The sequence below is a fragment of the Hemisphaericaspora subhashii genome, assembly GCF_019202705.1.
Source record: "Hemisphaericaspora subhashii strain CBS 10753 chromosome Unknown scaffold59, whole genome shotgun sequence".
In the NCBI taxonomy this organism is placed as follows: domain Eukaryota; kingdom Fungi; phylum Ascomycota; class Pichiomycetes; order Serinales; family Debaryomycetaceae; genus Hemisphaericaspora; species Hemisphaericaspora subhashii.
In genome coordinates, this window is record NW_026057329.1 from 58,019 (window position 1) to 82,458 (window position 24,440).

Sequence of the window (24,440 nt, forward strand, 5' to 3'; positions counted from 1 at the left end):
TACTTCTCAAGTATATAAATAAAACCGGCTGAATCTATAAACAAAAATCTTTAAGGATTCTTTTAGTTTTGGCTTTTATTTTCAAGTTTCAAGCAAAGATACACATACCGGATAATAACGAGATGTCGGAACATTTGGTTACTAATCAACACCCAGCCCCGGGACAACAAACTAATAATAATAATAGCAATATCTCCGAGCCGCCAACAAAGGATTATGATGAAGAGCTTAACACAAACAATAATAATACTACATTAGACTTAAGTGAATCATTGACATCGGATAATGATTCCGGATCCAAATCATCCAAGGCTGCTTCTAAACGCAGGAAAAAGAAAGTCGAGATTGCTTGTGTCTATTGTCGTCGATCTCATATGATTTGTGATGAGTCAAGACCTTGTCAAAGATGTATTAAACGAGGTATTGGACATCTTTGTTACGACGAACCTTCAAATACAAGACAACGTAAGAAGGCAGCATCATTAAGAAAGACTCAAAGTGAAGGTGGAGCTAGTACTATATCATCATCATCGTCGTTATCACAACCTCAACCTCACGCTGCGCCATTAAGAGCAATGTCTACATTACCGCCTATAGCCTCACAGGCAGATATTAAAGTTGAGTCAGTATCTTATGATCTTCAGTATGGTCAACAACAACAACAGCAACAGCAGCATCAACAACAACAACCACAACAGCAACAGCAACTTCAACAACAACCACAACAACCACCAAAACAACAACAGCAGCAATTACCCCAACCTCAACAATATCAATCAGCACTCCAGCCTAAAACTCTCCAAAACTCGGTTCTCTCCCAAACATTGCCTTATAATCAAGAACCATTCTTTTATTCTGAACATGCAGGAAGTGAATTCAGTTCATTAAATGATTTCTTATCAATGATTGACGACCCAGAATTAGTACAAGGAGCATTAACTGATGATCCTAATGCCATGTTGAATTTCCCAGTTGGAAATAATAACAATATAAATCAACAACAGAACAATTTCAATGATACTAATGTTCCATCAAATAATAGTATTACTAATTTACATGGATTATCATTCTCACCTAATGCTAATTTATTCTCCGGATCTACATTCCCAGGAGATGAAAGTGGAGGACAGAATAGTAGTAATAATATCCTGAATCAACAACCACTTCAGCAATCACGAAGTCAAAGTTTTCAACAACTCCCACCACCACCCCAATCACTGCAACAACAACAACAAAATAATAACAATAATAATGAACAACCAGTTATTTCCGATTCAGCAAGAGATAAATTCTTCCTCACCGCTGCTGACCCAACCACGGAAATCTCCCCCGAGGAAAGATTAAAACAAGTCATTAAGGCAAAACTTGAAGCTGGTTTATTACAACCATATAATTATGCCAAGGGTTATGCTAGATTACAAAACTATATGGACAATTATATGAATATTTCAAGTCGACAACGTATTCTTAAACCTTTATCTATCTTCCGTCCCGCTTTTAGGGCAATTGCAAGAACGTTGAAGGATGTTGATTTAGTATTGGTGGAAGAAAGTTTTGAAAGAATGTTGTTGGATTATGATCGAGTTTTCACCTCGATGGCCATACCGGCTTGTTTATGGAGACGTACTGGGGAGATATATCGAGGAAATAAGGAATTTGCTTCCCTTGTAGGGGTGACTGCTGATGATTTGAAGGATGGGAAATTGGCAATATATGAATTGATGAGTGAAGAAAGTGCGGTGAATTTTTGGGAGAAATATGGGGCAATTGCATTTGATAAAGGTCAAAAAGCGGTATTGACGAGTTGTAATTTAAGAACTAAAGATGGGGTGAAGAGAAAGAGTTGTTGTTTTAGTTTTACAATTAGAAGAGATAGGTATAATATTCCAAGTTGTATTGTTGGGAATTTCATTCCAATTGATCCCTAAGAAGAGGTGATTGAAAGTTATTTATATGTAATTATGTGTACAAATGTATTATTAAACTAATCTAATAGATATTAATTTATTTTGTTTTCTAATCTTCATCTTCTTCAGATTCTTCTTCATCTTCAGCTTCAATGGCATCAATCTCTATATCAGAATCATCTTCTTGTTCTTCTCTAGCTTGTTTCTTAGCCTTAGCTTCTTCTTCTAAAGTTTCTCTCAAAATTCTCAATTTCTCTTCTTTAGCTTGTCTTTGAACAACAATATATTGACCCAATGGAGTCTTTTCCCATTCAAAATCTTTCAAAAACAATTGAACTTCGGTTTTATTAGAAGGACCATATTCAACATTTGACCTCTTTCCAGCAATGAAAGTTGCATTCGCATTCAATTTTTCAACCAATTGTTGTAATTGTTTATTAAATTTAGCATTTCTTGATTTCTTACTAAATCTTCTTAAAGTTAAAATAGCAGGAGTTACCAATTCAGGGAATGCAATACTCTTGGAATAAAGTCCAAAGAATTCACTGGTTAATTCTAAAAATTGTTCACATAATCCATCTTGGAAAACTCTTGTACCTAAATATGCTTGATTCACTTTAATATTATGATCAAAATCAACTGCTTGTAAATTAACATTCTTAGGAGATTTAGTCATGGCTGTTGAAGTTAAGATTTCTGAAATCAAGGGGAATATAGGAATGAAAACTCCAGTGGATTGTGATAATCTCATTAAGGATCTAATTAAATAGAATCTTAATGGGAAAAATTGGGCAGTGGGGATTAATCTTATAGTCCCCAAAGTGACTTGAACTAATGGATAAATCAATTGTCTTAATGGAGATTCCTTTGATTTATGTTTCATAAGTTCTCTTTCTGGATTACATTGTTGTGCTAATACTCTTGACCAAAAATCCAAAGAATGACAATATTGCCAATTATATATAGTCTTATAACCTTCTTTAGCATTTGATGTAGCATTAATACTATTTCTTAAATGAATAGCTAATTGTCTAACATATTCAAATCCAACTTGATAACTCAATACTTCATCAATTCCAAATAATTCAGCAGCAGAATTCTTACAGAAATTGATTTGGGGCATACTATGAATATTTGTCTTTCTACAATTTTGTAAAAAGGATGAATAAGTTAATTTCAAAATAGTTTCAAGAACTGATTTAGGGAATTCTTTAGCAACATTGTTTAAGAATGCAAATGTTGCAATTTGGGTATCTGTTTCTATTGTACTTGCCCAAACATCAACAATTGAAGATAAGATTTCTTTTAATAATCTTCTATGGGATAAATAATAAGGAATCACTTCATAGATTGAAGCTAAGACCAATGCAGCGGTTTCAGTATTGGTAATATCTTTTAATAATACAATAAAGGATCCAGCATGAGATTTTAATATACTGGAAATTTGACTTAAATATTGATTCTTTTGAGGAATTGTTCTAACTCCTTGCGGGTTGGTCTTGTATTTGATTAACTTTTGAATGGCAATTGGAAGTTTCTTAAGAACTAATAACATTAAACTTGAAAAAGCATTTGGATCAGTAATTGAATATTTATAATCTTCTTCATCTGATTTATTAATATTAACAGCTGCTTTAAATGCAATAGTAATGTTTCTAATGATTTTTGGACTTGGCTTTTGAAGTTGTTCATCCCATTTCTTAACTAATTGTAAAGTTATTTCCACCTTGGATCCGGCATCTTTCTTTCCCTTTGGTTGTTGTTCTTCTTCGTCTTCTGCTGCTTCTTCATCATCCATTTCTTCATCAGAGTCTTCTTCTCCCATAGCTTCCAAAGGATTAACTCCTTCGAAATCCAATAAATCGTTATCATTTTCCTTTAAATATTTATAAAATTCAGGATCTTGATCTTCCAATTTCTTCATACTTTCCTTCATAGCATCTTCATCTTCTTCATCAGATGAGGATTCATCTTCGGATTCTTGCTTTTTCTTGTTTGCTTGTTTCTTGCTCTTCTTTTCCTTAGGCACTTCAAATCCACCAGCAAAGAATTCATCTACTGACATATCTTCAAAGACTTCTTTAGCCTTTCCATCTGCCCTTTTTGGCTTGTCGGTGGTTGTAGCATCATCAGATTTCTTTCCCTTTTTTCTGGTAGCGAATTTCTTATTATGTTCTTGGACTTTCTTACGTTGTTCAATGGTATGTTTCAAATGTTTGTTTTGAAACTTCTTGGTTTGTTTAGATGTCTTCCCCATTGTTATATCTCTATTCGTTAATGTCTATATTAATCAGTCTATACTCTAAAGAAAGAAGGGAACTAAAGAAAATTAAATTTAAAAAACGATTCCTGCGATGAGGAAAATCAGAACTGAAAAAAAAAATCTCAAGCGAAGCGATGGATATCATATATGCAGTACCATACAAATGATTAATTATAAGAACTTCCCATTAAATGCTTTATCTAACCATGACAATAACCTCTTATAGATAATGACACCAGAATTATGATACGTAATACCGTGGTCACTATCAGGAAAGAAATGAACATCATAATTCTCAACATTGTTCATATTTAATTCATCTAAAAATACCAACAGATTTTGTAAATGAACATTATCATCTCCAGTACCATGCATTATAAGAAACCTTTTGATCGATTTAAAACTCTCAATATCATTNCATTATCATCTCCAGTACCATGCATTATAAGAAACCTTTTGATCGATTTAAAACTCTCAATATCATTGGTTTTGGCATATTTGGCATAATCGGGATTGGTTTTTGGATTATTCATATATCTTTCAGCATATATGGAATCATAAAATAACCAATTTGTAACCGGAGCAACTGCCATTCCATATTTAAATGTTTTCCCTTTATCATATTCTAATGTCTTTAATGTCGAAAATCCTCCATATGACCAACCCCAAATTGCTACTTTTTCTTTATTAACAAATTTATTATTCGCAGCAATATATTCCGAGACTAATACTGATAAATCGCGTGGTTCATAATATCCAATTCGATCCTTGGCAAATGATTTAAATTTCCATCCTTTCCCTCCCGTGCCTCTAGGTTCTACAAATAGGACAATCGCATCTAATTGTGCACTAGCGGCTTCTAAAAACCCAATTTCAAATGATTTGAATACAGACTGTGACCCAGGACCTCCATATACCTGAACTAAAATTGGATATTTCTTGCCGGATGTGGTATTGAAATTGGGAGGGAGTACTTCTTTAACATTCAATTTTATGGGTTGTTTGGTATTTGGATCCTGATCAATTTTGATTTCTTTGAATGTGACGGTGGGGAAATTGATTCCCTTGAGGGCGGATTTGGTTTCATCATATGGATTGATTATTGGTGCTTCGGAAATAATTTCTTGTTGGACTTTCTTAGGATCAACTCCTTCGGTTTTGAGATAATCATGTATATCTCCCATATTAATCAATCTCTGCCAGGGTTGGTTTGGTCCTTTATATAATAAATTCAAATATTGACCATCTGGAGAAAAGTGAACCTCATACAATCCATCTTTGTCCATATCGGTGATAGTTATCAACTGGTTGTGATTTCCTAAATCGATCCCTAAAAGATGTGCATCCATCGAGCTTCTGATGGTACCCAAGAAATACACAAAGTTCTCCTGGGCATCATATACGACAGGAGAATCAGCAATCACATCCCAATCTTCATTATTTGTTAATATTGATGTGGGATTTCCTGCATCTGCACCTTTACGTAAAGCCAATTTGATTCTTCCATCTATCACAACTCTATCAATATACGAGGCTCCAGACTTGTCGTCATCATCATCATCATCATCATCATCATCATCACGATCATTATTGTTTTTGGGTATGACGGTTACTGGTTGCATTTTTTCAACCCATTGTCCAGATTCAGAAACATTCGTAGATTCAATAACATGTACCTTACCCTCAGATGGTTTGTATAATTTCTTGGAGAGTATCGAACTTGTTCTATCTGTTTGTTTCATTAGGAAATTATTATTATCTATCCAATTTGCATCATAAAGAATATAATCCACTCCTAAGGACTTATCTCCATCTATGAATTCTGTAACTGAATGCGTTTCTGGATTGTAATTATATAGCGATATGATTGGATTATGAGTCCCTGGTTTCGGATATTTGATGGAAGTCTTTATCGGGTATTGATTTACATTTTCAACTTTCTCTTGATCCAGTTGTTGATATTGAGTTCCAATTTCGGTATTCTCTTTTACATAATAATCTAATTCATATTCTTGAACTAATGTATCATTTATCTTTGCAAATATGAGATTTTTTTCATCTGGTGACCACCATATTAATCGATCTTTGGGAATTGCTTCTTCTTCATATACCCAATCGGTTTTCCCGTTGAAAATGTCGGGAGAACCATCATTTGTTATTTGATGAATTTCATTAGTTGATAGGTTTTGGATATATAAATCATGATTGAATCCAAATACTATATATTTCCCATTTGGGGAGAATTCAGCATAGTGTAGTTTTTCAAGTGATGCCGGTTCTTTCCAAATTTCATCTTCGTGTTCCAACCTATCTCTAATTTCTGGAGGTTGTATTGGGGTATAATTGGATGTGGCAGGATTATATAGCCAATAAAGTGCAAATGACAGATGTCTCCATTGTGCTAGTCTATCTGTAATTAAAATATGGATGGTATTTGGATCATTGATTGGTTTGGCTGGATTCAAGATGATATCCTGTATAATGAAATAATTGTTTCTATAACTGAACTGGCGGGACTCTACTACTCTTAAGCTATATTTCTCATTATTAATATTCTTAAGTACAAGTTCTCCCTTTGGGTCCATTGTCATATAATATCCACCAGTTTGTTCATTTGTTTTTGGATACTGTTTTGGCAGTAACCATCTGACATATTCCATAAATGTGGCATATTTACCTGATAATACACTGCCTATTGTTATATTCTTATAATTTGGACTATACTCATTCAAAGTTATGTTTTGTCCACTTACAGTAACATCAGTTTGCCATTTAAATTTCGATACTAATTGCAGCGGTGGAAGTTGTGAATATAGCAAGACACTACCAATCCACAGGATTAGTATTACAAGACCAAATATTATACAAAACTTTCGACTGAAGCCTTGTTTCTTATATCGCATATATATTGATTGAAACGTTGGGCTCGTATGAAAATCGTCAATTTCAAGTGATTGTTTGGATGCATAATTGCTGATATCTTGAAAGATGTCGGAAGAATCCGAATCAGCTGAGGAGCGCAGTCGTGTAAGCGGTTCTTCAGATGAACTTCCTGCTTGGGTTGTTATGTCTCCTGCTTCTAAGTCTTCATGGAAATCTTGTGCATCTACCAATTCATATTCTTCGGCTGTTGGTGAAGGCCCATCACTTCGCGTAAACATTCTACTAATAGGAATTACTGTAAAGATTAGGTTTATGGTATGTCTAACTGTAATAATCTATGTATCTAATACTTATAATCTCTAAAATGTAACCATTCCATATAATTTCATACATGAATGGTACCACTCTAAGAAAGTAATGGTAGATTCTTTGCCTATTTCCTAATTGGGACGCCAAACGAGCCTGAAAATTATTTTACAGGTGTCATTGGACTAACATGTAAAATATAAGTCAATATGCAAAATGTCTATTTTTTTTACAGGTTGAGATAATGTAAGTGAAAATTGACACAAAAATTATTTTCAATCCTCCGTAATCCTACTAGGGGATATCCTTTTGAGACAACACATCCAGACAGTTGTAACTTATAGGGACCAGATACATTACAGAGATACAGAGGGTGACAATTGACAGACTTGACAATGAATCATAAATATCAACATAGTTTATATTCAGATATCTTTAATGAATTTAATGATGATCAATTTTATAAAGCAATTTTTACAACCATCATTAACGAGGAAGATCTTGTTGAAGTATTAACATCCAATGCTGAAGATATTCTATCATCTTCTATTGATTCTGATAGAAAATTGAAAACATTTCAAATTATTTATCAAACTGGATTAGATGTCTTTTGTGATGCAATTAAATACCCGGAACTGACAGGTTCAGATGCTCCCTTATCCCCAGAACAACAAGCACAACCCGTAATTGCTTCTGCTTCAAGCGATGACGATGGTAATGATCTAGCTGAGCTTGGTGTCAAACTTCCGCTAAATAATTCAAGTACACAAATAGTAAGTCCCGATGATGACGGTGATGATCTTAGTACCTTGAGTGGTGCCGGTGCTCATTCAAGAAATCAAAGTACTTCTAGTGGATTGGGTAATGTTGACAGTGGTCTGGGACTGGCAAGTGCTGAAGATCTTACTTCAGCCAGAGATTTTGATCAGTTGAATGATGAATCTAGGGTTGAGTTAATTATTAATACATTGAAAGTATTTGATGTATTATTTGATTGTCTTGTCAAGTCATCTAATAGTATCAAGAAAGCATCACGTAGTGTTGTTTCTATAAATAAGACCAATTTGATTGCAATGTTGTTTTCTAATTGGGACTTGAACAAATCCGGGTTGACTGATTTATTAATTAGATTAAAATGGTATATGGAAAGTTGTATTGAAGAAATCGAGCAAAGTGATGAGCTGAATTTCGTGTTTCTTTCAGCGTTAAAAGAGTCCATCTACTTCCTTACTCAAACTGTCAGATCATTCTATCTTTCAATCCATACCCAAAACCTTTCTTCATCCGATGAGGAATTCAACACAATCAAGGAACTATTGTATACCTTCCACGAGGTTGACTTTTCCGGGGTAATGGAATCATTAATGAGAATAACCAGTCCTACAGAGATAATTCTAGATGATGACAGCATAAAGTATTTCCCGCCAAAGGTCAGATTGTCAGCAGAAACATTAATAACATTATATTTATTCTTGGGTGCAATGACAAACACTCCAAAAGGTGTATTACCTGACAGAGTAATCGGTTCAGATATTACCAACACCTCAATTACATCCATAAATCCATATAAGAAAATATCTCGATTCAGTAAAGAATACGATTGGAAACAATTTAATGAAGAATTAAATATGAAATTCTTACCTATTTTCTGTATGGAATTTAATTATTGTTATCAATTTCGTCCTGATTTAATGGCAGTTGAAAGAAATTCTATATTGAGTTGGCTAACTTTCCAAACCGATCTTTATTCAGATTGTGATACGCTTTCTTTGGTTGCGAATCTGTCCAACAAACATTTGAGTCTCTTGGAAGAAGGCACTGATTTCTTTTTGAAAGATCTACAAAGAATATATGAATTAAAAATGACCCAATTGGAAAAGAAAGGTGTTCATGAAGATCGTGATTTTGATTTATCGAAATTATTACCAGTAATGTTGAATTTATATACACTAACCCAAAACTCCAGTTTTTTGAATATTTTAACCAAGCAAAAATATGAATATTATAAAGATATAGAAGCTCGTACTGAAGAAGAAATGAAATATTTAGAAATGTTGGAAATATTCCTTTGTTTACTGTCATATATATTTGAATATCAATATCGATCACCGGTGACTCAAACATTAACAAAAATAATCTTATTTTCATTAATGAATATCACAACTAGTCAAGTGAATAATTTAAAGACATTTCAAATTAATGAATATAAATGGAAATTATGTCATCAAAAATTACCATATATCCCACTTGATATTGGTAAAAAGGGGTATAAATCAAGTTTATTTTATATTCTTGATTGTGTTCAGAATTTACTTAGGTTTAATTTAACTAATAGATTAAATTTGGTTAATTTTAGATTGGGGTTGAATTTGACATATAAAATCTTGACGGAATTCCAACAAGATCCAGCAATTAAATTAGGTAGGTATAATTGGGATTCTTTCAATAATAGTTTATTCGGATTGATTAAATTCTTGAAGAAGCCGGATATACTTAATTCGAAACATTTGAATCAAGAAGTTTTGAAATGTTTAGTTGAGGAATGTCTTTTGATTGTTGATTTGTTATTAGATAAAAGATTCAGCTTGGTGGTACAAATGACAGAGGAAGAGATTGGATCTAGTATTTTTGGTTCTAGTGAAAGATTCTCAATTAATTATAGTTTGGTTTATAATATATTATTAAATTTTGAAGCTATACAACAACTTATTGACAAGTTTCGATTGGCTGATACTTCAAGGTTGAGTTATTGTATGAACCACTTTAATAAGAAATTCCATCTCTCCAGGCAGGAGTCGCAAACCGAAGAAGAAAATAAGGCGCCGGTTGTTCTTGAGTTTGATTTTGATTCCCCACAGTTTGTCAAAGAGATTACAAAGTTCATTTCAGAAAGCTCAAAAATCCAAAGATCACCCACTGGAGAATACATGAACACGAAAACGTTTGAATACTTGTCTTCGCAAACAATAGAAGATAAAGAAATGATTGAAATTCTTCAGAATGCGTTATTAATTAGGATATAAAGTTTATAATGTATATACAGTATACTAACTCTTGGGCAAATTCTCCCATTTAACTTTTCCTGATTCAATCCAATATGGATCGATTAATTTTTCCTTATTCTCAAACATCACCTTATATGAATTCTTGATTGTACCAATACTAACCCCAGTCTTGTCTCTGATCTTCTGCTGAGTAATATCTACTCCAAATGCTTTGGCAGCCAAAAAGATTGCTGTACTCGAAGTAGTTGTAGGAGATCTTCCTGCCAAAATCCCATGCTCTTGACATTTTCTCGCAATATGTTCAGCCGCATTTGTCACTTGTGGATCCAATCCTAAATGAGAACAGAATCTTCGGATCAAATCTTCTGCAGAATGGGTAGTTAAACTGGTAGTTTCCTCTACGATTGATGATTGTGGATTTGCTACTAAATGCGAATGAATAATCTTTTTAATTAATCTTGCCACTTTTGCAATTTGTTTAGAAGGAACATTTGTTAATGCTCTAATTTCTTCCAATGTCCGGGGTACATCTGCTCTTCTACATCCCAATAATATAACCGCTGCCATTACTGCATCTTGAGTCTTACCTCTGAGTAGTTTATCATCTCTCACGGCTTTATATAAATGTTTTGCAGCATCTACAACAGTTTTCGGTAATTGATAAACATTACACAATTCTCCAATTTTGATATATGCCGAAGTCAATGCATTATTCTTCTTATCCACCAACGATTTCAGTTGTGTTCTAGTTAAATCTCGACCAGCTTTAGTATTTGACGGAACGTATGAAATCATGGTTGATAAATCTTCTTGATCCAAAAGGGGATTTCCAGCATCCCCTACACGACTAGGATCATCTCCATTTTGATCATCATTACTGAATGTACGCCATTCTGATCGGGTGTCCACTATTCTGTCACTGAGTACAAGTCCACAATTTCCACATATTATATCTCCTTCACTGAATCTTTCTATTAAATCAGGGGGGAATTGTTTGCATTCTGGACAAAGTAAGGTTACATTTAAGTTGGGACCTGTGTAACCGTTAGCTGTGGCCGAGGAGGCTGGTGATGGTGCAGGTGCTGATGCGGACATATACCCCCTATACGACATGGCAATTATTTCTTCGTGGATATTAATTAACTCTTTAGCTATCTCTTTCTAATTACAAAAGAGATTAACTTGAATAAAGAAAGAATGGGGAATAAAGAAAGAAGAAAGAATTTTTGTGTTTCAATTACGAAATCCCACGGCACAATATTGTTAATTTGTCGCATAAAATCACACTGATAAAGAAAATTTTTTTTCTTAATCAATTTCTTTTTTTTGTGGGGTTTTGTAATACCGCTAAGAGAACTACAACAGTCAAACGACTTTACTACCAGTAGTATAGATATCAACCAAATGGTGTAAGAATGGGTAAGTAGAAATGTATATATATATTACTAAAATCAATCGATAAAGATAAAGTGTTTTTTATATCCTCAATTTCTTTTATTTTTGTTCGTGCAATGTTCTGAAGAAATCCATACAAGCAGTGAAAACGACTAATAAAATACCACCACCTGGACCTAATCTCAAAACCTTTGGAAGGAAACCCTTATATAATGCACTAAAACCTTCTTCCTTGGCAACTAAAACAATGGAAGGATAAGTCCATCTATATCTGGTAGAACCAGCTTGAATTCTAGATTTGACAACATCAAATGGAGTATTTAAAATAGTACCAAAAGTACCACCAATAGTACCACAAGTTAAATCGATTAAAATCTTTTCCTTACCATCTTTTGGCTTTGGCATTAATGATCTAACTTGATGAATACAACCGAAATAACCTGCATTCCACCAAATATGTCTCCAAGCAGTAGATTCCATACCTTTATATAAACCTAAGATACCATTTTCTTTGATAATATGTTTAACAACTTCACCTGGACCTTTGAAAGTGGTGGTTTTATCTTGTAATCTAATCTTAACTAATTCGAAAGGAACAACAACAAAAGATTCGGTAGCACCGGCAGTTGCACCAGTTAAAACAGCCAATGGTTGAGTCATTTTATGAACACCAAATAAATTTTTATAGAATTTACCCCATTCATCATTAGCAGCGAATTTGGTAGCTCTCTTTGGAGCTTCCATTAAAATTGGAGCAGAAATACCCTTATATAAACGAGAGAATCCTTCTTCCTTAATAATTTTCTGTATACAATTGAGAGTACCTTTGTACATGTTAGTAGAATCTAATTGTTGTCTAGTTTTAACCACATCTAATGGGTACATAACAAGAATTTCAGAAACACCAGCAATGGCACCAGACATAAACTGATAAATAAATGGTAATGGTTTTGGATCAGACATCGTGTTCGTAATTAGGAATGTTTTTTATAGTAACGTTAGTTGTGTATAGTATCTATTATGTATAATGACTCGGAAATTATCAATGGTTGGAATGTGTTCTCTGAACGTCTTTATCCTTCTATAGCTAATGGACCAATTGGAATTAAAACAGCAATGGATTGAACCTGTTCAAGATCTCTAAGAAAAACATCAAAAAGAGGAAAAGTTTTTTTTTCGAACCTTCGCCCTCGAGGATCTTTAAAAAGTGTTGGCGGTAAATTTTGAATAATTTTCCACAAACAATAAACAATTACAAAAGGAGAAAAGGAAGGGGGAAAATTCAAGTGGGGGGACGGATTGGAAAAAATTTTTAGGTCAGCGTTGAGTCCCTTTTCTGGAGATAAGAAAATTCCCAACCAAACTACTTAATATCACATGATTTTGAAGTTATAATTGTTAATATCAGTCGCGTCTTGAAGTTATTAAGCATACTATCAATTCAATCTTCTATTGGCATTTGCAATGGTGTGTCTTTTTCCTGTATTTCCGCAACTGTTTTTATTTACCCGGTAGCGGCGATAGGGCTCTCGTATTGTCGTGCGCATTTCAGAATCTAGTCATTTCCGGGTTTACCCGAAAGCCTCACAAGATTTATGTATACGGATTTGCAACAAATTGAACCGCACTGGTAATTATGCTGCCTCTTTGATTATTGAATAAGTGGCTAATTTAAATGGGAGCGTCTTTCTTGGAGAATTAACCCTAAAATGTTCACTTCTGTCTAAGCTTTAGATCGCTGGATCTAGCGCGACTTTAACCCTCGGAAATGTGAGGTGGGGAGCCAGGTTTGTTTTTTTGGCATATGTAACGGCTCTAAATTGATGGAATGACAAGAAACCGCTTTTTAGTCGGGCACGTACTCTACAAATATGATTACAAACCTTTGATATAAGAAGTGGATGAGATTCTAATCTTCAGTGTCAAGACATATATGTCATGTCATGCATGATGAAACAATTATAAATGGTTTTCCCTATGTGTTGGATAAATTAATTATACTCCTTTTGCAAATCGTACGACAGTAATCAGTAATGTTTGAATTCGACACAAACCTGATTTCCCTTGTGTAGAGAATTAGAAGTGCTGTCATCAAAAATACAACGTGAATAGGTGACTGAGATTTCCTTTAAGAACTTGGAAATGTGTTTACCTAAAACAAAAGTTAGTGGATTATATGGTCAACGTAGATTGAGCATTCGAATTGAAGATTCATGCTATATTTCATTTAAGAATATGAATCATTTCCCTGTAGTACACGATTCATAGTCCAATGAAGTCAATTCCTAGATGAATGTAACAATGTGTTGCAAAATATTACAATTCAAACATGGAAATACAAAGACCAAATGACAACAAAATTGAAACCAGCTTATCATTTGTATGGAATTGCTTTTTCTACTCAGTTCCAGGATCATTATTTGATGGCAACCCCATTGACCATTGTATCTTTGGGACTGATTGAGGTGTTGCAAAAGATTCTTCCTTCATTTGTTGCAAAAAAAACAGTTTCATTTTAGACCCTGATAAAAAAACAATAAATCCGGGTAACAATGGCAATTTACATTTTTTCCGTTGAGTGCAACGATGGATGGACCGTTGTATAAATAAGAGAAAAAATTTTCAAAATCTTTTGAATGTTTCTTACCTTCTTTCTTCGTGCGGCAGCCAGATCTATTACCGTGTTGCTTGTCATTTTCAGATATCCCTACGAGTTGGCGAGCGTCAAGTTTCTGGCGAGAGTAACATCCGCAGCAATGTGGACCCATTAACGATCATCTTAACGCCCTTTCATTATTTTTTACCCATATCTTTTTATTAAGCTATATGAAAATTAGTGAGGGCTGGTAGATCAAACATACCAAATTTATATGTAAATATATATGCTATTCTATATTCATCAAACTTCTTGAGATTGCTAGAATTATGTTTATTGCGATTCCAACAAGTACTGCATTTGTACGTGCTGGATTAAACATAGTTGAATCAACAAGTAAGAAGACGATTGCAGAGACTCCTAGTGTGACCCCTACTAGAACACCGATTAGGATGTCTTCATTCATATTGGCTTCATTCAAATCCAACAGAGGTTGCGGTACTTGCACTTGCTGGAATTGATCACCTGTTTGATTTTCCTGTTGTGTTGTTTCGACAGTGGCATTTCCAGCACTATTATTAGCAGTTGATTCTATCCAACGTTCTTCTAGTTGTCGTAATGCTCTCTGCCTAGCTTCTTCTTCTTCCAAATCCCTGATCTCACTACTTCCACGACCTCTATTATTTATTAATTCAGTTCCGTAAATCAGATAAAATTGACGTCGTAATTGATTCACATCTTCTTGAGAAAACCCTTGTTGTAATAAACGATCAAATCCGATGACTTCCGGAGCGGTTGAAACCTCTTGTGGTCTATTATCTAGTTGATTCTCTTGATTCAATTGAGCCCTCGTTAATTTCTCGCCAATTACACAATGAATATAGATCTTCTTATCTTCTTCAACATTCTCATCTTCGTCGTGTCTATTCAATCTTGGTTGGAACACTTCTTTCTTGAAGTCTGTATTTTCATTAAGTACTCTTCCATTATATATTAACCTTAATCTATTCTGAGAACATTGTCGCACTTTACTTCGTATTGTTGTCTTTAACCAAACTACATTGACTAATTTGTTTATATCACCTTTATCGAAATTAATTGATAACGGTATAGATAAATCTTCAACTTGTTCAGATGATGATAATGAATTGGTAAATCGTATAACTAATATAAACTTCATTGTGTTTACCTGCCTCCTTTTACGTTGATTTTATCTAGCCAATAAAAATTGCCAGGGGCACAAAAAAAGATTGCCATGGGAATTTTAAGAGCGAGAATTAGAACAATGATGGCAAAATATTAATTAAACGTAATTTGATGGCGAAAAAAGTACAAAGTAAATTTATTCATTTATTATTATTCTTGAAATATAAATAGAGATATCATTTGCTCATTTGATAAAGTTGCTTTTTTCTATTTTAATCTCTTCTTCTCTTCTTTTTATACATTCTACAATACAATTATAGAACATTAAATTATACAAGACTAATGTCATCTAATACTAATACCCTGACAATGGCAACCAAAGAAATTCCCCTTTCTGAGGAACTCACGGAACAAGAAGCTGGTCTTAGGTATGCCGCTTATGCTAATAGATTTAGAACTTTATTACAAGCTTCGCATAGATATGTTGCTTATACTTCGGATATTGGAGAATCGTTCCGTCCTGTCGCTCATCCTTATCTTGTGAAATTTGGATATTCGGTTTCTTGGTTATATATACTTGGAGATGTATCCTATGCTAGTTGGATAACTAAACGTAAAGTGGAAGGTACATTTGCTCCTGGATTAAGACCATGGGATAAGTTACCAGAAGCTGACAAAGAAGCTTCTGAAAAGTTTATTGGGTCCCATAGCTTAGTTGATAGTGATTGGAGATTGGTAGCCTTAAAGAGAGGTATTTTTCAAAGTATCGCTTCTATGATGTTGCCTGCTTTGACAATTCATTCAGCTGTGCGTTATTCTTCCTATTTATTTAAGAATACTGGAGTTAAGGTTTTGCGTACTTATGGACCAGTTGCCATTGGGTTAGGTATTGTTCCTTTGTTACCTTATGTGTTTGACAAACCAATTGAGAAATTGGTTGATTGGTCATTTGAAAAAGGTGAAGAATATTATTTGTATAGAAAGAATCAGAATATAAGTCTGACTCTTCAAGAGGATGAAAACCTTAAGAACAAATCTAAATTTGAATAAAGTAAACTCCCCATTTTGTTTCATTTTTTTAAACCCTCGCTAAACTATACACCTTCATAAATGTCATAATAAATTCATGTATATATATATTTATAATCTTCACATTGCTTATCTTATCTATCTTTTAGAATAATTTAATGTTCCACATTCTTTGCAAGTTCTTGCATCCATGTCACCATCAAACTTAACAATGGCATCTTTAATTTGAGTACCCAAGTCAGTCAAATAAAATTCCTCTTCGTAGATAATGTTTTGACATTTGGAACAGTACCATCTAATCTTATCATTGACACCTTCTGGTTTATCTTGTTCAACAACTAATCCAATAGTATCTTCAAAACGACATGGATTGTGAGGAGTATTTCCAGGTAAAAGGAAGGAATCACCTTCATGAATTAAAATATCCTTAAATTCACCATCGTCAACAACCTTCAAACACATTGTTCCTTTCAATTGGTGGAAGTATTCAGGAGTTGGATTGATATGATAATCACTTCTTTCATTTGGTCCACCAACAATCATAACTGTGAATCCACCACGGTGAAGACAGTAATTGTTCACTGGAGGTTTTAAGAGGTGAGAATTTTCTTCAATCCATTTTTTAATGTTTATAGGAGCACCAAGAGCCATTGTTGTAGTTAGAATTGATAAAAAGAAGGTGTGATTAATTACAAATTAATTTTATCAACTGATTTTTCAAGACCTTTTTTTTTTTTGGCGATTCTCCCTCGTATAAAGTTCGAGGTGGACGTTTGTCGATCGGAAGGACAATCCGCTGATCACCAAATTTCTTGTCGTCAAATTTCTCTTGTCCATTCAAACTACATCTCCATTTAGTTCTTCTTCTTCTGTCGGGTCTACAGGAAGTCACTGGCATCCTAATCAATGAAAACAGTTAAGGAGAAAAGGTTGCAAATTCACAGCATTTAAATTCTAAGATTTTCAGAAAAAGACGCAGCCCACATCTATGACAAACACATACTGACCTCAACTAGCAAATCGGGGCGGGGACGGGGGTTAAGAATGAATTATTTGCAATAAAATTCAAATATATCCAATCCCCTTCGTGTCAGAAGATGATAACATATCAGATCGGATCAATTTCAATGTGAATGGTATGATTCACCATTCAAAAAATGACAAAAAAGAAGCTTCCCCACCAGGAGTCGAACCTGGAATCTTCTGGTTCCAACCGAGAAGTGGTTACGAAATCGTAGCCAGACGCCTTGACCATTGGGCCATGAGGAACGAAGCTTTTCGAAGTTTTTTCTGGCATGTGACCGGACTATTTTATTTCGGGAAAAAGGATTTATCGATTTTGGGCAAAATAGTACCCTTCTTTATAAAGTTTTGGACTATATAGATAGTGGTACTATGCTCCTTGATTCTTTAGTTAATCCTACTGTGTTCCTAGGATCAGATTGAAATTACTGGACGAGAAATCAATTTCTGAAGTTTTTGGTATAAAACTTATAGAAAAGTGAAAAAATGGCTGCAAAAAACGTCTTCACAATTTGCATCCAAATTTATGTAGTTTATCTTTTTGAAATCTGTTTTAAAATTGGTTCAGATCAATGAATAACTAGGCAAAAGTTTATGTGAAAGTCGTTTCATCAGTTCCACTAGCGAGGAAACCAGCAAATTAAATCCTTTGTAAGATAGCTTTTACAAAAATACATTTTCTATTGGGGATATATTTCAGGACTCCAAAATAATTTTCAATAAGCTAAGCTCCTCATAGAGTAATCCTTTGAAGAAGAGAAATGGTTCCCAATAGGCCAAGAGGAATAAAAATTTTTAATGGTGGTTGAATTTCGTGGTAAGAAAGTGAACAGAAGTATCTCCATTGGAGGACAAGAACAATTCAAAAGTCATTTATCTAAAGCTACAGATACTCTATATATAAAGAGAAGGGCCATCTATGTAAATGGGTCCTGCAAATAATAATCATTTTGCTTGAGATGCATTATCAATAGAGCAAGGTTCTTCAGATTCTTCAACCATTTTTTCGGCATCTTTCATTCCCTGCTCAAAATCAACCGTAAAATACAAACATATAGAAATTGCAACCAAAAACGTATTTGGCAAGAATGGCATAGCTGCATTACCAGTTCTATCTTGAATAGTTGCATTCACCAATCCACCAACCCAGCCGGTTGCAATACCTAACATAATTTCCAAACCAAAGTACTGTGCTTCGTCACCTTCAGGTAATAATGTTGAATAGACACATCTGTTCAAACTTCTCAAAGCTGAACTCGAGGCTGAATAAAAAACTTCAAAGACCCAGAATTCCCACCTGTTCTTAAATCCAACCGCTGTAGTTGAACTTATACCTAAGCATCCCCAGAAGTTGGTGAAAAGGGAGAAAAGCAAGAAACCATATCCCCAAGACTTGATTTTGATTCCAGCTCTTGGGTAAAGAAACATCCAAGCTATTGATCCCATGGAAGCAGTAAGATATGACATGAAAGTATAAACTGTATACTCTCCATCTGAACTTCCAAGTCCCAATGTACTTCTAAACAAAAGGACAAACAAACTCATGAAGTTGGAAAAACTAACATTCCAGATAACCCATGCAATACAATATTTGAAAGCATTAGGATATCTTCTGATTTCCTTTAACAACTTAATGAACCTTTTAACTGAAAGAAGTAATAGGATTTCACCTTTAGGTTTCTCTTTGCCCTTTTCGTTTGGAATAAACCAAGCTGAAATCAACGCAAATACCATAGTCATACAACCAGCAATAGTAATAGCCAACAAGAAGTTATGATATCCATCTGTCATCGGACCACCTCTTCCATAACTAATTATGATACCTATTAACAAAGCAGTTAACCCACCAAGGTTTCCCAAAAACAAACCCATAACCGATACCACAGAACCTCTCTTCAAAATCATATCTTTTCTGACTTCTTCAGCAACTGTGCCTTTCGGTGTATTTGCAGCCCTCATGAAATTGGGAATATAAGAGCCTTCAATAATTTGATAAATTGAGTCGTCAATTCCTAATAATATATAAAGTGTTGTCACGGCTTTCAATGTAGGATAGTTATTACCTGTCATGCCTGCGAATGGTAAAGCAAATGCTCCATACAATAATATAGATCCAATCAAGAATATCTTCCTATAGTTGGAATAATCAGCTATTCCCATTAGGAAAAGTGTAACCACCCCTTCAATAGCAGTAGTTATAGCTCTCACATATAATACATATGATGTACTATTTACTTGACCACCACCGAAGCGGACATAACAATCAGTTCCTCGACGAGAACATGGTCCCCCGTTCCTAGAATGTCCTATTCTGTTACCAATCGACTGGATAACTGCTGGAACGTATGTCCTGGTCATAGATGCAACTGGCCCAGTTGAGTAGCATAGTAACAACCATGAACGATAGATGCTTTTCCTATTCCATATGTTTTCTTGGGGTTCTTCAACTTCTTGCACCTCAATTGAGTCATAACTGGTAGCTTTTTTAGGATTATCTTCAATAGAAACCTCCGGCATCTGTGACATAGTTGGAAACAGAAAGTAGATTCTCGAAGAAAGTAAGTACCTAAAATAAAAAATCAGAAATCTCTAACCCTTTTATAACGCTTGCTAATAAAGCTAGGAACCACCAATAAATCATTCACTGACCTTCGTACAAAAGAAGCATATTTTTGAGCAAATTAATTTACCCTATAAGTATTTTACTAAAATATATTGTTTTAAGGTTTCAATTCTATAAACAAGTACGAGCATATTGCATTATCTTGCTCACAGAGAAAGGATACGGTGCTACCACTCGCAAAATGCTACAAAACCTAGAAGAATATGACGATTTGCATTGAATTTCAGCATGGATATCTTGTACATAGCCCCAGCAATCTAACGAATTGTCCCTTGACTGGCTTTAAGATATTGAATCTAATTACATACAACGAGGAAGTTTTAAATTGTTGGTTTTGATTTCTAATTGAAATCATTTTGCAATTATAACTAAAAAATAATTTTATAACTAAAGAAGAAAAAATAAAGTTAACAAAGAGAAAAAAAAAGCGCAAAAAAAAACTTTAATTATTTGCAGCTTGAAATGGTTATTTATTTTGCTCATGTTCTCTTCTCCATTTAGGACCCCATTTTAACAATATAAAGACAAATCCAATTCCAATCAAGTCTAATAGGCCGAGACCGGTAAAGCACCATCCGAAACCCATCTTTTCGACAAGTCTATCAATAATGACCGAAGAAATAGCGGCTGCAATATTTCTAAAGAAATTTCCAATTGCGACGTTAGTGGCTGGTTGACCACTAGAACATTCAGTTAAATAAGTTGTATTTGCAACGAAAACCCAAGTCATACCAAACCCAGTTAAATATGTAAAGACGAATATAGCAACAACATGAATATGTTTATGAACACTCCAGGCATATCCAATTACACCAGCCATAGAAATAAGTAAACCAAAAAATTGTAGTGAAAATCTCTTCTCTGGAATATAGGAAGCAGGATCTTTCTTAATCATATCTGCTCTAAGTTTATCAGACAACCACCCACCAATAATTGAACCAGCAACCATAGCCAATCCTGGACATATATAGGAAATACTAGTTTGTAAATTTGTAAAACCGTATTGAGTCTGTAATACTTGGGTAAAAGTAACACTTACACCATAAAATGTTGCAAACAAGATACCACCATTGATTGAACAGAGCATAACCGGTTTGTATTTAAAGATTTTCCAATAGTTTTTTAAGCTAGGTTTGGGAGGTTTTGGGTATCTTGGACTGTCTTCTACAATCTTAGTTTGCCAAATCCTTGGCTTCACAAAGAGTGAAGTTCCAAGATAACAAGAGCAATCTCCAACTAAATACCTTAAAGTCTCAGGTAAAAAGACTAATATGATAATATAGACAACAAAACCAAGCAATGCCAAAAACCCAAAAATCCATCTCCATTCTCCACTGGCAGCAATGATCGAGAATATAGGACCCAAAATGGGCCCAAGCTGGGGTCCCAACATAAAATACGACACCGCTTTTGCTCTATTCTTGGGTTCGATAATGTCTGTTACAGTACCAGCACCGACGGACATAACACTAGATGCACCGAAAGCTTGTAGAATTCTCAACACATAAAGTGCACCAATATTGGCAGGAACTGTAGCTAAAAGTATATTGGCTATAATAAAGAATACCAAGGATATCAAGTATAACACTTTTCTTCCACCAAAGTCGGCCCAACTAGCCCACAATAAAGGGGCAAAGGCAAAAACAACCATGAATACTGATACTGTTCCATTAATGGCTGTAGTAGAGACACCAAAAACTCTTTCTAATTCTGGCAAGATAGGAATGTAGATGTTTCCTGATACTGGACCTAAGAATCCAGCCAAAGTTACAATACCAACAATAAAGCTTTTCCGTTTGAAAGAAAGTACACAGTATTCTTGCACTCGTGGTTTGGTTTCTTGTTTCAGGTCCAATTGCTTCTCTAAGTCAACAGGACTGGCGGTACCTGGAACTTTGCATGCTTCTAAACTATTTTCAGACATAGATATTCAATGATGGTACTAAATAAAAGGATAAGGTACTCTGAAACCAACTTTTTCTTGCAGTATTGATCGCCTTGGTTCAGGGGTATGGATAGTATAGACTTTGTTTTTTTGCCTAAATTCAAAATGGGAGTTTCTAACGATGTAAGGAACTGCAAGGAAGGAGAAATTTCAAGGAGTCCGCTATCAGAGATGAGAGCGATTATTGGAACAGACCCAATTGGGTATGAAAGAATCCATAATTCTTATTACCTCTTCTTTCCTTAGTTCAAAAGGAGCCAAGAAAAAAATTCTCACTGTTGAGCAAATTACTGCAAATTGACAAAAAATGTTTTTATTGTTTTAATTTTTAATTTTATTTTTTTGCGTTTGGTTGCGCAAATTATTTTTTCATTTTAAGAAAACACTAAAAAAATATTTACAGAAGTTCTAAATTTAGAGCTTTTCAAACTTGACTCGTAAACCCATTGGAGAAATAGGACCAGCAGGAGTCACTTTTTCATTCCAAGTTTCATCCAAAGAAACCTTATAAGTTTTAATAATATTCAAAATAAACTCCTTAACTTCAAATAGCGCAAACTTCTCACCCAAACATGCTCTCTTTCTGCCGTGAAAAGCAGGGAGTCTTGCAGATCTCTTGGCTTTTGAATAATTCAAATTAATTTCATCTATAGTGGAACCCCATCTTTCCGGTTTGAATTCATCTGCATCTGGACCCCAAATGTTTCTATCTCTTCCGGTTGCAAGGTTATTGTAACCGACATAAGTACCCTTTGGAATAACTATATCTTTGCCCAAGACAGTTGTTCTAGTAGTGCAACGATTGATTATCTGTCCTAAAGGGGGAAACATTCTCAAAGTCTCATATATTACCGACTGAAGGAAAGCCTCATTTTCATTGGCAGCATGGCTTCGTAAATTTTCTTGCACATCGCCGTGCTTTGAAACAACGTACAATAATGAAAGCATCAAAAGTAAGGGGTTTTCATGCCCAGCAACCATCAAAATTATTGCATTATCCAAATATTGTTGTTCAGTTAATTTTTCTGCAAAGAAGGCGTCAACCAACTTTGTGGCACCACTATTTGTGAGTTCCTTGCTATGCTCATCAATTAAATTTTGTCCAAACCATCCTCTGAAAGTGTCAACTTCCCTTTTAGCTTTTAATCTACTAGGAATAGGGAACTTATCAAAATAAGGAAAGTTCAAGTAAAATGGGTCAAAAATTTGCAGTTTGACATACTTTATTTTTTGATGCATAGTTGAAGGAGATTTTCCGAGTGCTTTGAAATCAACCCCAATTATCGATCTACCAGCATTTTGTAACGAATATCTTTGAACAATATCAGTAACTGCAATAGTGTTACTCTCCTTGGTGGCGTGATTTATCATTTCAAGTAACGATTTTGTATTTTCATAAATAGGTTCAAAATCAGGAAATTGAATACTTTGAGCCACAACTTCTCGATACAATCTCCAAAGCTCACCATGAGCACTGATAATATTGTCTCCTGTATAGTTTGCCAACACCGTTCCTGGAATCTTAATATGATTACCACTTTTAGCATAAACATCTTCATTTTTAAAAATTGTAATCAAATACTCTGGCTTTGAAACTAGAATATTCCATCTAGAAGCAAAATAAATTTTCACAGCACCATATTTCTCTAATTTTTCACGAAGATAAATATTGTAAATTTGCTTTTGATCCAAGTTGGTGTATGCACCAAGAAATGAAACATAAAAGGGGATAGTGGGGATATTCCTTGGGAAATTGAATGGCGGGATTACAATCTCCAATATGGTGTATACTATATAAGTGAAGATGGCGATAATCGAGTACTTGATAATTTGAAAAATCATGTTTGTTTGATGTGAAACAGTAATTGGTAGAATCAAATCGAAAAGGTTGGGACTTATTTCCAGCTTTTAACAACAATCAGACCATTCTGTTATTCTTACATTTTTGTAGCTGAATTTTAATTTACTCATTTCAAATCGATAATCAGATGATTAATTTAAATTAGGAAATTATAAATTCTCCCAATTTTGTACCAGTCTGGAAACCGTTAGTTATACTATAAACGAACAATGGATTTTCACAACGAAGATTTGCTACTAGTTCTTTCCCGATTCGCATAAAATTACATGAATTATACTTGCTCTTACATCTCATATAAGTTCCAGAATCTTTTAAGGGATCTATAGAAGCTGATTATATTCCCAATTTAGCAATCTTTGCCATGATTCGGGAACTGTAGTTTCCCAAGGAAAATGAACCTGCAGACAAAATGGAAGGTAAAAGAAAGCATAACCGTACTTAGAAAGAACAGATCTTGC

The 24,440-nt window shown here is 34.3% G+C and overlaps 11 protein-coding genes across 11 annotated transcripts; 3 read left to right on the plus strand and 8 right to left on the minus strand. All coding sequences in view use genetic code 12, as the record gives it.

The window, feature by feature from the left end:
• Positions 1 to 122: 122 nt before the first annotated feature.
• CWT1 (Cwt1p) lies at positions 123 to 1,928 on the plus strand (the record flags this gene model as incomplete). Its single annotated transcript, XM_049407750.1, has 1 exon — positions 123 to 1,928. The coding sequence occupies one exon, from the start codon at positions 123 to 125 to the stop codon at positions 1,926 to 1,928; it is 1,806 nt and encodes a 601-aa protein (XP_049262877.1).
• An 88-nt stretch (positions 1,929 to 2,016) lies between these two features.
• On the minus strand, positions 2,017 to 4,164 carry NOC2 (mRNA-binding ribosome synthesis protein; the record flags this gene model as incomplete). Its single annotated transcript, XM_049407751.1, has 1 exon — positions 2,017 to 4,164. One exon carries the CDS (start codon positions 4,162 to 4,164, stop codon positions 2,017 to 2,019), a length of 2,148 nt encoding a protein of 715 aa, XP_049262878.1.
• Positions 4,165 to 4,544: 380 nt separating this feature from the next.
• Positions 4,545 to 7,331, minus strand: STE13 (Ste13p; the record flags this gene model as incomplete). Its single annotated transcript, XM_049407752.1, has 1 exon — positions 4,545 to 7,331. One exon carries the CDS (start codon positions 7,329 to 7,331, stop codon positions 4,545 to 4,547), a length of 2,787 nt encoding a protein of 928 aa, XP_049262879.1.
• A 423-nt stretch (positions 7,332 to 7,754) lies between these two features.
• Positions 7,755 to 10,382, plus strand: J8A68_003855 (uncharacterized protein; the record flags this gene model as incomplete). Its single annotated transcript, XM_049407754.1, has 1 exon — positions 7,755 to 10,382. One exon carries the CDS (start codon positions 7,755 to 7,757, stop codon positions 10,380 to 10,382), a length of 2,628 nt encoding a protein of 875 aa, XP_049262880.1.
• A 24-nt stretch (positions 10,383 to 10,406) lies between these two features.
• On the minus strand, positions 10,407 to 12,722 carry J8A68_003856 (mitochondrial 2-oxodicarboxylate carrier; the record flags this gene model as incomplete). Its single annotated transcript, XM_049407755.1, has 2 exons — positions 10,407 to 11,515; positions 11,897 to 12,722. The coding sequence occupies 2 exons, from the start codon at positions 12,720 to 12,722 to the stop codon at positions 10,407 to 10,409; spliced, it is 1,935 nt and encodes a 644-aa protein (XP_049262881.1).
• Positions 12,723 to 14,156: 1,434 nt separating this feature from the next.
• J8A68_003857 (uncharacterized protein) lies at positions 14,157 to 15,535 on the minus strand (the record flags this gene model as incomplete). Its single annotated transcript, XM_049407756.1, has 2 exons — positions 14,157 to 14,281; positions 14,800 to 15,535. The coding sequence occupies 2 exons, from the start codon at positions 15,533 to 15,535 to the stop codon at positions 14,157 to 14,159; spliced, it is 861 nt and encodes a 286-aa protein (XP_049262882.1).
• Positions 15,536 to 15,843: 308 nt separating this feature from the next.
• J8A68_003858 (uncharacterized protein) lies at positions 15,844 to 16,551 on the plus strand (the record flags this gene model as incomplete). Its single annotated transcript, XM_049407757.1, has 1 exon — positions 15,844 to 16,551. The coding sequence occupies one exon, from the start codon at positions 15,844 to 15,846 to the stop codon at positions 16,549 to 16,551; it is 708 nt and encodes a 235-aa protein (XP_049262883.1).
• Positions 16,552 to 16,668: 117 nt separating this feature from the next.
• Positions 16,669 to 17,181, minus strand: J8A68_003859 (3-hydroxyanthranilate 3,4-dioxygenase; the record flags this gene model as incomplete). Its single annotated transcript, XM_049407758.1, has 1 exon — positions 16,669 to 17,181. One exon carries the CDS (start codon positions 17,179 to 17,181, stop codon positions 16,669 to 16,671), a length of 513 nt encoding a protein of 170 aa, XP_049262884.1.
• A 1,317-nt stretch (positions 17,182 to 18,498) lies between these two features.
• Positions 18,499 to 20,070, minus strand: J8A68_003860 (uncharacterized protein; the record flags this gene model as incomplete). Its single annotated transcript, XM_049407759.1, has 1 exon — positions 18,499 to 20,070. The coding sequence occupies one exon, from the start codon at positions 20,068 to 20,070 to the stop codon at positions 18,499 to 18,501; it is 1,572 nt and encodes a 523-aa protein (XP_049262885.1).
• Positions 20,071 to 20,642: 572 nt separating this feature from the next.
• Positions 20,643 to 22,100, minus strand: J8A68_003861 (uncharacterized protein; the record flags this gene model as incomplete). Its single annotated transcript, XM_049407760.1, has 1 exon — positions 20,643 to 22,100. One exon carries the CDS (start codon positions 22,098 to 22,100, stop codon positions 20,643 to 20,645), a length of 1,458 nt encoding a protein of 485 aa, XP_049262886.1.
• A 435-nt stretch (positions 22,101 to 22,535) lies between these two features.
• On the minus strand, positions 22,536 to 23,963 carry DIT2 (putative cytochrome; the record flags this gene model as incomplete). The annotated part of the gene is made up of 1 exon (XM_049407761.1): positions 22,536 to 23,963. One exon carries the CDS (start codon positions 23,961 to 23,963, stop codon positions 22,536 to 22,538), a length of 1,428 nt encoding a protein of 475 aa, XP_049262887.1.
• Between the last annotated feature and the right edge of the window lie 477 nt (positions 23,964 to 24,440).